Source organism: Amphiprion ocellaris, chromosome 6 (genome assembly GCF_022539595.1).
Source record: "Amphiprion ocellaris isolate individual 3 ecotype Okinawa chromosome 6, ASM2253959v1, whole genome shotgun sequence".
In the NCBI taxonomy this organism is placed as follows: Eukaryota; Metazoa; Chordata; class Actinopteri; family Pomacentridae; genus Amphiprion; species Amphiprion ocellaris.
In genome coordinates, this window is record NC_072771.1 from 23112640 (window position 1) to 23125676 (window position 13037).

At 38.6% G+C, this 13037-nt stretch overlaps 1 protein-coding gene across 1 annotated transcript in view; it reads right to left on the bottom strand.

Annotated features, from left to right (window-relative positions):
• Positions 1 to 13037, bottom strand: part of vcana (versican a) — a 55298-nt gene that overhangs the window by 26805 nt on the left and 15456 nt on the right. Inside the window, exon 7 of the mRNA XM_035953455.2 lies at positions 7084 to 8328. Coding sequence (XP_035809348.2) covers positions 7084 to 8328 — 1245 coding nt within the window. The remainder of the gene's footprint in view (positions 1 to 7083; positions 8329 to 13037) is intronic.

A 13037-nucleotide genomic window follows, 5' to 3' on the forward strand; every position in this document is an offset into this window, starting at 1 on the left:
AAATTGTGACAATTTGATTGCAAAGCAACTAAACATACAATATGTATATTTATTCAAGAAAGACTAAGAATCACTGATTGCGTTTCATTTCCAAACTTCTGGGAGTGGTGGGTATGACATACACATACGCACACTATCGCACACGTTACATGTAGTACATACTGTTTAAAAGATTAATCTAAATGTTAGTTTTATCAGCAACTCAGCCCATTCTACACATTAACCCCTTGACGCCTATTGCCGTGAATTCGCAACATACCACTTTCATTCAGACTGCAGCCGAGATAGCGTATCCATTCCGCCATTGCCGGTTTGTGCATATTCAATACGTACCTCAGAACATTGCAAGCTCTGATTTCTCGTAGGACCGGTCAGAGTGGGACCTAATTATTACATATATGTTATTATTATTATTTATCTGTGTGTCTGTGTTCTATGTGTAATAGATAAATGAACAATCTCCACTTATTTTAGCATTGGCTGGAAAGCAAAAACTAACATTTTTTTTTTTTTATTTCATTGTAAATAAATTCAGGTGTCAAGGGGTTAAATTTAGTTTATTTGTCACAGGAATTAACACTATAGGACTCTGGTGGGTCCAGTGGTACCTTTGCCAAATCTAAAAACACAAACCTTGTGTTATCTCAGCTCAGTTTATAAGAAAAATTTTTAAACAAAAAGCCAGGGTTAAAAACAAGAACATGGAGTTTAAAAGACATGAATGTTGTCTAAACTGAAATGTAGGATTCACTACATTGGAATTTGTCCCAAACTGGAACTAACAGTCAGGATCTCTCTTTTTATCACTCCGCCAAAGAACGCGGCAGAGTTATATGTCAATCAGCATATGTTTGTCTGTGAATCTGTCTGTTTGTCCATGTGCAACATTTCTCAAAAAAGGACTAACGGATTTAGATGAAATTTTCAGGGAAGGCCAGAAATGACACAAGGACCACCCCATTAGATTTTGGCAGTGATGCGGCTTATAGTCTGGATCCATGGATTTGTTAAGGATTTCCCATTGTCAGATATAGTGGTTGGCATGGCATCACCTTAACTATGACAACAAGGTTTCGATTCGGTATCCGTACTTATCATACACATGCAAAACACACTCCTGTGCTCAGCACAAGGTTATTTTTTATTAAAGATTTCATCCGTCGGAAATGATATGTCAACTGAGCAGCCTTGGCAGAGTACTGCGTTCTCTGAGTGCGTTTCTTGTTATCTGTGTTGCAAAATATTTTGCCGTAAGACACTGTAATACTAGATCAACAATCTAAATATATAATATTTATACCTCATCACATTATGCCTTTTAAGTTGTAGCACACTGATGACTGTTATAGTACATCAGTCAATTCTGCATTCTCCAATTTATGGATTATTTTTCTTGTTACAACTATATGGACTTAGTGTATTTGTGAGACAAAAGGCTGATACATACTGTATCTTAAAAAAGTAATGCTCAGAATATTGAAAATTTTTATAAACATTCTCGCAAACATTTATACTGAAAGTGTTTGCACACTTATGAAGCTTAGCATGGGACCTACTCTGCAAATACTATCAAGTTAATTTATTTAAAAAAAAAAATAAATTCAACACAGTAACAAAGCATTCACAGTTCTTATGAGTGTTCCATCAACTAATTCTTTTAAACCAACAAAGTACCAAATAAACAAACATTGCAAAACATGGCAAATAAATCTCTCTCCAACATATTTATAAGCCTTGGCCGAGTTAGTGTCTAAATTTTATCCAAACCATAACTGGATGATTTATATTCTAAACTGTTATGAAAAGAAAACACTATCAGGAAGTCACTTGACCATAGACAGGTCCTTCAACAACATTAACAAAGTGTTCATTCATTGATGTACTAAAGATAATACTAATAATATTTACAAAATAAATTACATGGGATGTAAAATTGTTCTGTCTTCACTGAGCAAAGGACAGCAGATGGATCACAGAAAACAATAACTATAGTATATTAGCCTGTCAGCAACAATTATGGCCTATGACATATATCATTACTGTTAAATGCTTTGTCGAGACATTTGCCAGTATATTTCAATGCAAATGGGGTGCGACACATAAATATCATATCATATAATACAATCCAAAACGTGTTCCAAATCCACAACATAGACTAAAATATAAAAAGACGGCAGAATTTTAACATTTGTGTCCAATTCTTAAAAGCAATCCAGACATTATGATCATACAAATTTAAGATCTATAGTATAACTACTAATCTGAATACTGTAAAAGTGTTCATGTTATTGTGCCCACACCTTGTATATGATCTAAATACAGCTTTCCTGAAGTGACTTCAGATGTCAGCTGTCTGCTCTTCATTTTAAGTCTAACACAGAAGCAGCGTTCAGTTCTTGTTTCAGCAGTGTTATCATCATCCACCTACACCACGTTGCCTCTGATGGGTTTATGTATTCAAATAAATAAACGAGATGTTGTCTGGCTGGAAGTGATCCACCTCCTCTAAGAGTTAGTGACTTTAATCTACTACATAAAACCCACTATCAAGATATTGAAGATATTCAAAATAATAGACGCAAATCATGACATTTTAACCTCAGAAAATGACTTGAGTCCATGGGTTTCTCTTTAGTTAAAATAAAAAGTGTAAAAAAATCCTGACAACACATACTATCATCATGATGTGGTGGGAAATAAAGAAAATTAACTAATATAAACACACTATAGCTCTTCATCTCCATAAATCACCTTCATCTCTCTGACTCATCTGTCCAGCCTCCCTACAAGAGCATGGATTCCTGTTTCGTGTTGCTTGTCCATATAAAAAAAGCTTTGAGTTGAGTCATTTCATCCTGCTTTGAACAAATATCATAACAGTTGGTGATAAGAGAGCTGTGGTTAATCCAAAAATTTACAGTGTGGTCCATTTGGGCCTGAGCTGTTTAGCAGTGTTTACTGTGAAGGCAAAGAGGAGGAAGTGATTACCCAAGAACAAAAACTGGTAATTCTTTGCTAGACAAACTTTAATCCTTCTTCCTCCTTCTCTTGCTCTCTTGCTCGCTCCGTCTCTGTTCCCTTGCCCCGCCTTTCTCTCTCTGTTTCCCACAAATGATGATTTAAAAAGATTATTGGTTGCAACCAGTGACACCTGCACCAGCACAGCTTTGCAGAGAGACACCTGTTAGAAGTCCAGGTCAGGCTTGGGAACTCAGGCGATGGATGCACATGACTGACCCACACACACTCGCATACTATCCTTCACTACACTAGAAACACACACATGTACAGCATTTCTCTCTAGTCCATGTTCATGAAGCAGCATCTGCTGGCTGTGCAGGAGCTTCCAAAGAAGTGCTAGTTGATATAATCTTTATGGCAGAGTCAAGAACAAACACAACTGTAATGGCAACAAACAGGACAAATTTGAGTTCAGCACTTATGTGCCAGTGCAGTCTATATTCTGTACCTAAGCCAATTATCCACAACCAGCTTATCTGAGTCTGTCACTATAATCAAGGAAAGTATTTACAGAACCAGTTTAACATTTTTGGAAATACACTAGTTTTCTTTCTGGCAGAGACTTAAGGAAGAAAATGTTACATGTATACAATATACAGCTACAGGTGTGAAAATCCAATTTTTACCTTGTTAACATGTCGATATGGTGGCTTTCTAATATGCTAGAAGACATATTATGAGTGAAATAAGCAGTCACCACCATAGCAGAGCATTTCCATCTTGAAACAATAGTGTACCAATGATAGTCTCAAAAACATGGATTCAGACTTCCAGGGTTTCATACACAAGAAACCTAAGGAACCAATCCTGTCAACTTGTTGGGTGGAGTTCTCTATGTCATTATTCTTCCAAACTGGTCCCTGGTTTGCACAAATACGACTTATATTACAATTTTCCACTGCATTGTGTAGAGTAGCTTTTAGAGTGTTTGATCAGAGTTGTAGGTGAGCTGGATTGCCTGAGCTGCAGTAAGTGGGGAGGGAAGAGGTAGGAATTCATAAATTCTAAAGTAAACAGCGGCGTAGAAATACATCTAATCCATTTTAAGACAGTTAAGGATTTTTTCATGGGAAAAAATAATCTTATTTCTAAATATGTAACTTTGATACACCCAGAGTTTTTTTTAGGGACTTTAAGCAATAAAAGCATCTTGTGGGAGTAAAGGTAATGATGGAAAATAGTCCGCATGTTTACTATTTTAAGCATTCACGTCATCAGATAACTGAATATGACAGCTACCGGTTTTCTTGGACTGCTGCATAGCCAACATTATTGGAGGTAACAGCAGTCTTAATCAATGAATTAAAAAAACAACATAGAAAAAGAAAATTTCAATCATTAAATACCTTTAACTATGAACTTTTCTAGATTTTTTTTCCAAGTTTAGCCAACAGATTTATTTGGTAATAGCCTTATTTTTAATCTGCATACATTAGTATTGTGTCAGTCTACCAATTTAACATTTAACACAGAAATACATGAATTTCCCAAAATTTCAAAGTATTATATTAAGGATCAGTGTAGCAAGGCTTTGTAAACTGAAGGTTAAACAGGTGTTCAAATACAGTAAGAATGTACTGTAGGTGGTTTTGTGAATTGTTATGTGACATTTTGCCTCACAGCATCAACGTTACAACAAGTCATAATATGCCACATAAACACTTAGTAACTAGTAAATTAAATTGTCATCAATTAATCAGAAACAGGTTTTGGGCAACACTAAATACCCAATGACCAATATTTAAATTTTTTAATATCCAAAAATTATCGTGCAGCTTGTTACTATGCAGCCAGACAACACACATCTCCCCATGCCACAATATTTTCCACAGGCTTTTCCCACATAAACTGGGAGGGTAGAAAAGAGACCTTGAGTGTCTCAGCTGAGCTACATCACATGATGTAGCAGTAGAAGTTGCTATGATCACCCACTCTGGCCAGGCAGCTTCCAGCTGTCCTGACTGAGAGGGAGACTGTGAGTTAGCAATGACATCACTCTTGAGGTGGTGTCCAGTCTGTGCTGAAAACAGGCATCTGTGCTTACTCAGGTAGACTGCCAACACACCTCTGTTACTGCCAGCCTGGCTGTCAGTAAGTGGCTGCGTGCATACACAAGGAGAGAAATACTGCAAATGCATAGTTATTTGCAGTACAAATACACAAAAGATACACATTTTGTATCTCTTTCACATACAATACTGTGCATGCACAGATGGGCATACAAGCCATGTAGTGAATATGCACCGACCTGATGAACACTCGAGTACACTGATTGTGTATAATTTGTACTCCAGATTACTGCTCTCTGAGGCAGACTTAGCACCTACCACAAAGTTGTGCTCAAAATCAGATTCTGCCAAATAACTAGTTCATTCATTTGTATCCTTTCCAACTCAGCCGATCTCCTTCCTCTACACGAGCTGTTCTTCAGGGACAAACAATGAGTCACGATGACAATATCTGCAGTTTAGATAGAGAAAATTTGAGGAATAAAAACTGGTGCAGCTGCTGTTTGCCTGTGAGATCATGTGCTCTTGACCCTACAAAGCCTAGGAACACCTTCAAGTGCAATGCCACTGATGGCCACTAGATGCTGGCAACAAAGAGTCAACCTCTCTCTAAAAATATGTCTAATAGTTCTGCTGCTGGTTATTTTGAAAATTGGTGCTACGTTAATATGATAAGAAGGCCTCCAGGCGACTTTGATGTCCGCTGTTTGGCAGCTTGCACCTTTGCAGCTCTCACCATATTCCGGACTATCACTAAATCAGAATTTTGCAGCTTTTATTTAAATAACTAACAGATATTTTTCTCCATCTATCATTACAATCTTTCCATTGACCTGAAAAGACCTAAATATGTGCTTTTCTGTAACCAAATATATTCAAGATCTGTCTGTATTAATATACTTAACATAGCTTATATGACAACATTTTAGCAATACTTGCATCACCATAAATAAACAGAAATCCAGGTTATGGAACATCACTATGAAATAAAAAAATACACTGTCCAAAGAGTTTTGCTATTGTGATAGAGTAATTACCTCAAACATTCAAATGGTTTATTGATTCCACATTTACCAGTGATTTACACTCTGTTACTCTCAAGGTTTAGGTATTAATTTAAATGAAATGTAGCTTTAACAGCAAAACTTGATGATAGTCTTTCTGCCATTTGATTTTAAAATCTGATACTGACTGATAATGCAAACAACCTCAGTGAATTATGTTTTACATTAAGTTTTAAAACTGTTTTTTTCAGCATTTCATTTATGACAATCCTTGTCACATTTTCTCCAAATCTGCCTCTTTGTGTCATTTGTTTTCTTTCTCTCCTCATATATCTTTCCCATCTTCTTTCCATTGCCTTTGTCAGAATAATTATCAGAACATCTGCTCACCTAAGGCTAAGTAGTCTTTCAGCAGCAGTTCACACTGATAACATAAAAACGTAAACATGAGCCGCAGGGAGCCGGAAAACAAAACAGTCTAACCTGACTGACTGTTGAAGAACATATAAGCTGAAAGTTGACCCACCAGGCAAACGTGAGCACTAACACACTGAACCTGCATGTGTTTTATTGTATATGTAAGAGATCAAGTCACTGAGCCATAACTGAAACTTATTGTTTAGCAGTCAAAAATAACAGTAAAATCATATAGCAAAAAGGATAATAGATTTCAAACATCTATTTGATTATACTGCATGTAAATACAATGCCCAAGAAGAGGCCCAATACCCAGACTTTGCTATGCATACTTTGATCAGTTTACTTCAACCACTGCACATTTACTGTACATTAACTATAGATCATCTCCAACAGTCAAAATCAAGCTTTGTCTTCAACACCCTGAACAGCACTGTTGCCCCAAACCCCAGCTTTTGCACAGCAACATTATTAAAAACCAGTCTATAAATAAGATGCAAAAATAATGTACCACGCCGTTTTTGTAGTCAAATAAAGATATAACAGGCATGCATTATTCACATAACCAAATCTGAATGTCACTTAAATTTAAATATTTCACATGAATATTTCAGGTGTTGTTGGTGTCTTACCTGATATGTTTTGCATTTGGATGGACTGCTCATCAGTGACCACTGCAACTGGAGAAGTGATTGTGCTGGACACGGTTGAAGCCACTGGAGTGGATGTGAAGAACTCTGTGCCAATCTCTGTTACTGTGTCAGATTCAGTGAGGGTGTCACCGCTGTGTTCTGGCATCTGAGTGGTGGACTCATCAAAGATACGAACAGTTGTTAACGATGCCTCATCTTCAACTGAGGTTTCACTATCAATCAGAGCAACAGTAGATGTTGCGGCTGCAGATGTGACCAGTGTCTGTGCATCCTGTGTTTGAGGTGTAGTTTGTGTTGCAGTGCTGGTGGTCTCTGGTGGTCCTGTAGTGGTTATCGCCACCTCACTACCAGGTTGGGTGTCACACATAAAGGTGGTATCAGTGAGAACAGTTGTGGGGATCGTTGTTTGATCAGTTATATCAACCATGCCTGTGCTGTGTGATGGGCTGGATGAGAGGTCTTGTTCAGGTGGCTGAACAGGCGGCAGAGCGTGTAATGCAAAATCAGTCTCAATCTCATCATAATAGTCTGGGAAAGGTGTTGACTGAAGCTCAATGTTTGATGTTGATGAAGGTGACTCTGAGGAGCTGAGGTCTTCCTCATGGGTCGGTTCTGTTGATTCTGTTGGACTGTCAGTAAGATCAGAGGTCATTGCTGTGGTGATCCCTGAATCCACAATAGTTTCCTCTGTCTTCCCTTCAGCAAACATGGGCTCTGTGCTGAGAGAGTCATCTGGTATGGGGACATCAGGTTGTATTGTACTGATCTCAATCACTGAGTGATCATCTGTGTCGATGGACACTGTGCTATCAGTACTGTCCGTTGTGGGCTTTGAGATTGTGTCACCACGATGTGGAACAATTTCCTCAAAGTTTATACTCTGATTTACAAAGTCATTAATGTCAAAGTCTTTTGCAGTTGTAACTTCTGTGTCCTCATGTTCCTCTTTGATAGTGGGTGCAACTGTTGTGATTAACTCTTCTTCTTGGCCTCCTGGAGTAGGATGAGGTGGAGCCATGCTGGTGGAGAACATAGGGTAGGATGGAGGATTCGTAGCTGGAGAGTCTGGAGATTCTTCTGGATGTGATACTGTGTCAGATGTTGTAGTTAGTATGTTGGTGGTGGTTTCAAGCAAAGGGATGGTAGTGGGACTGGTTGTGCTGGTGGTGATTGCTGCCACGGACACATCCACAAAGGAAGTCTGGTTGATCACCCATGTCCTTCCTATATAACATACATAAGCACATCATTTTAAAACTCAGAAATGATGAAAAAAAAACAATCAGTGAGAAACTATAATTATAACAATAATAATTATTATTATCAATTATCAAGACCATGACCAGTACTTTTATCTGCTGTTATCAGTTTTAAATTCTATTTGAAAATCCACACACATCCACCACATTACCGGTCCAGTTAGCCAGTGGTTACTCTGTGTTATACAGACGTCATACTGATGTGAGGAAAGATGAAAACATTAAAATAAAGATCCAACGGGCAGTTTGTCAGTCACCTTATTTGAATCATTGTGTTTTACACATAGAAAGACACAATTTTGATGTGTCCATGATGTGTAAAACATACAAAATCTTTAAAACAGATTACAAGTTTAGTACCTTCTTTGATACATGTCACTGTTCTTCCCTTACAGTCGTGACCCTCCCAAAACTCCCAAAACCCCATAGAGAATGTGTCTGCTCCCCGACCACCTAAATTAAATGAATCAAAAATCAACACGAAATGAGTTATTGATGAGAACCTAATAAAAATATAGCTGCAAACAGCGACGGGGGGGCCAAGCACAGCAGGGCATAGTCACCATGGCAGCTCACTCTGACCATGTTGAAAGTGCGGCTCTGAACACTGACACTAAGCGACGACATCACAGTCCGTCATGTCTCATCTTTGGGAACTCCCAAGGTATCGCTTGACACAAAAACGGGAAACACATCAACACACACGAGGTAAAAAGCTTATTGTAGCACCCGCCAGTTGTCAAATGACACAAATGACTTCCACATCCTGAGGAAGGCATCCCAAATCCATATACCAGGTTTGGTATCAGCATATCAAAGCTTTGATAACATTTGCCCTCACTTCTGGTTTGGTGCCTTCAATGCCAAAATCAATTGCTGTTAATGACAAATGTTTTTTTTAAAAATAAAAAATTTGTAGAATAAATTTTGTGAGGATTTGTGTGAAAATGGTTGGTGCCAAATTTGGTGAAGATCTGAGAATGTTTGTGGCTGCTTTTAAGGCTTATGATGAAACGCAACAATAAATATTTGCAACTTTGTCATGTTAGATTATTATGTTCCATCCCTGGACATCACCAGACATAACAACCACTTTTATAGGGCCAGCACATCAAACAGTATTGGGAAAAGCTTCTGTTTTCCTCATTACAGCGACCTTTCTAAAATCTTTGAAAAAGTTGTAGGAATTCAATTATGTAACCACTGGCACAGAATGGTTTGTATCCACGCTTTCAGTCAGGATTTACAGTACATTACGGCACAGATCAAATACTGGTAAAAGTTGCCAGTAATTGTCCCATAGCCTCAGATAATAGGCTCATCTCTATACTTGCCCTGCTAGACCCCGGTGCTGCATTTGACACCAATGATCACAATAATTTATTAGAGAGACTGGAAGATGTCCTTGGGAATATTGGCATCCCACTTGGTTGGTTTTAAACAAATTTATCAAATAGGTTCCAATTTGTTCATGCCACAGTGATTCTACAGTACAATGCTCACAAAAGTTGGTCTTACAGTTCCTCTGGGTACTGCTCCAGAACAGATACTTTTCACCTTTTAAATGTTTCTCTCAGCTAATATTGGGAAACAGGTTTATTTGTGGTTCATAGAGTTTCTAGAAGTAGAACGGGAGTCAAGGCCTTCCCTATCAAGCTCTTTTCCGATGGAACCCACGTCAAGTTTGGATTCAAGAGGCAGACATTCTTTCTACTTTTAAGATCAGGCTTGAAATTTTCTTTTTTGATTAAGCTTACAGTTCGTACTGGCTCAGGTGGCATCGGACCATCCCGTCATTATGCTTCTATAGGCCAAAGCTACTGGGGGAAGTCCATGATGCACTGAAAACCTCTCTTTTATTCTCTTCACTTTCACTTCCTGTGCATTTTTATGCCACCATGCCAAGTCACTGACTTTCTTTCTCCCATACTTTGTGTTTTGTCCACTCTGTCGGTATTTCTGACTCTAGAGCTTTTCCATATTTCTGATCAATGGTTACAGACCTCCCCAGTCTACCCAGTTCTTATTGTTCTCTTATGTGTCGTTTGTAAGGTTCTCTCTGCTATCCTTTAGTCCTCTCACTCCAACCGATTTTAGATGAGGTTTGCCCTCTCTTGGTTTCTTCCTGTTAACAGGGAGTTGTTTTTGTGAATATAAATAAAATTTGAATTTCATTGAAACACTACATAAATTTCCATTGCAATGCAGATAACACACGCTATATTTCTCTATGAAGTCAGAAGAAACAAACCAGTTAGTAAAACTACAAGCATGTCTTAAGGACATAAAGGCCTGGATGACCTGTAATTTTCTGTCTAAATTCAGAGAAAACTGAAGTCACTGCATTTGGCCCTAGAAACCTCAGAAACACAAATTAAAACCATGTAATTACTCTGGGTGGCATTACCTAGGAATCCAGTTCCACTGTGAGAAACCTTGGTGTTATTTTTGGCCAAGATGAGTCCTTTAAAGCATACATAATCAGGTCTCTAGGATGGCATTCTTTCAGTTTCTTTAATCTCTTTCAATATTATCAAAATCAGAAACATCCTGTCTCGAAGCGATGCCAAAAAACTAGTCCATGCATATGTTACTTCTAGGTTGGATTACTGCAATTCCTTATTATTAGGATGTCTCAATAACTCTGAAAAACCTCCAACTAATTCTGAATGCTGTGGTGAGAGTGCTGACTGGAACCAGGCTGAGAATTTACCCCCCATTAACTTCTTGCATTGGTTCTCTGTAAAATCCAGAACAGACATGGAAATCCTTCCCCTAACAGACAAAGCTCTTAAAGACCAAGCTCTGACATATCATAAAGACTATGTAGTACCATGTTATCCCAACTGGACACTTCATTCTCCATGTGCAGACTTTCTTGTGGTTCTTAGACTTTCCAAAAGTCGAATGGGAGGCAGTTCTCTCAACTAATGGGCTCCTTTCCTATGGAATCAGCTTCCAGTTTAGGTTCAGGAGGCTAACACCCACTTGACTTTTAAGATTTAGCTTAAAACTTTTCTTACTGATAAAGCTTATAGATAGGACTGGCTCAGGTGAACCTGACTATCCTTTAGTTATGCTGCTATACATAAAGGTTGCTGGGGGGGGTTTTCCCATGATGCACCGAGCTCCTCTTTGCTCTTTTGGTCTCTGTGCATTTATCGAGTACCATTGCATGTCATTAACTTTGTGTCTGCTCTGTTCCGTAGTATCAGTCCTCTCTGTCCCTGGATCTTTCTGCAGGTATCTCCGGTTCTGGAGCTGCATGTTTTAGATCTGTGGCTACTTGTTTATTGTTTGCTGTTTCTTAAATGCTGATCTTTTCTCCCTTCATCCCAAGAGGTCAATGCAGATGGCCGCCTTTCCTGAACCTGTTTCTGTCTGAAGTTTCTATCTGTTGCCAAGTGTTTCCTCAAGGGAGGATTGTTGGGATTCTCTCAATAGAGCTTACTGTGTAAAGTGTCCTGAAATCACTTGTGGTAAGATTTGGTAAGAGGTGATATAAGTAAACCTGACTTCCATGAAATTAAACCTTGTATATATGTCAAGTGAGCAGTTTATTAGTCGAGCCCTATGAGTCAGCCAAGCAGCTATATGGCCCAGCTGCAGCAGTGTGACACTTACCATTAACATTCACAGAGTTTCCAGAGTTTCCTAGAAAGCTTAGTGTGAAGGACTTCCTCTCTTAAATCGTAATATTGTTTAACTTTAGCTATAACATTAACATATGCAATGTTTCCAAAGAAGTGGACCGAAGTTACAGAACAAAGTTTTGACATGCAATGGAGCGATGGGAAACTAACCAAAGTTATCTGTAGCAGTGAGGCCAGTGTTTACTATGTTTTCTGTGAAAAACCAAGTCCCCTTGAGTGTTTCTTTAAACATTTGCTGATCTGCATAAAAGAGTCCCTGTGACTGTAACAGAAGAATTAAAGAGCATATAAACTTTCAGGAATCTGGAGTCGTGGTTTTATAGAGTTGATCTATTTTTATTCTCTACTGTACACAGCAGTTCATCTGAGTGTTAACCTGTATTTTGTCTTGTCATTGTAGTAAACATATCCACAGCATTTAGTTTACACTGAGCAAGTCCTTTTAACTTCTCTCTGATCCTCCTGAATGCCCCTCTGTCCTCCTATGCTCTCCAATTTACTCACACCAATAAAAACCAGTGAAGCAGCTTTAGAAAGCTTTCCTCAGTGACCCAGACTGAATGTGTGAGGGCAGCTGTTGACTATGACGTACTAGAACCGTTTCTTTATTAAACTATCTCTGATGTAAAGTGTGAGACACGTTTTTCCCTAACAGGAAAAACAGGGCTGGTCTCAGAGGGAGCGCATTATCTCACCAACGCATTTAAGCTGTCGCTGTTACTGAGGCCTTCAGGCCAATCCAAAGACCAATCAGTGACCAATTATCTGCATCTACCTCCTTTCTCCTTGTCTGTCTGTGTAATCTAAGTGACGTAGGTGTACACTATATCATTTTTGAGGTATTACGGGTAGTGGGAAAACAGGAAAACGGGGGTACTTGAAAAGCACTTACACTGGGGTGTAAATACAACATGACTGAGAGGGCTGACATGGAGCACACAGAGCAGGAGGTGAGGGTGCCTGTTTGTGTGCCCTCTGAACTCCATGGAGACTTATCACCGCGAGAGTTAGCATGGCCCAA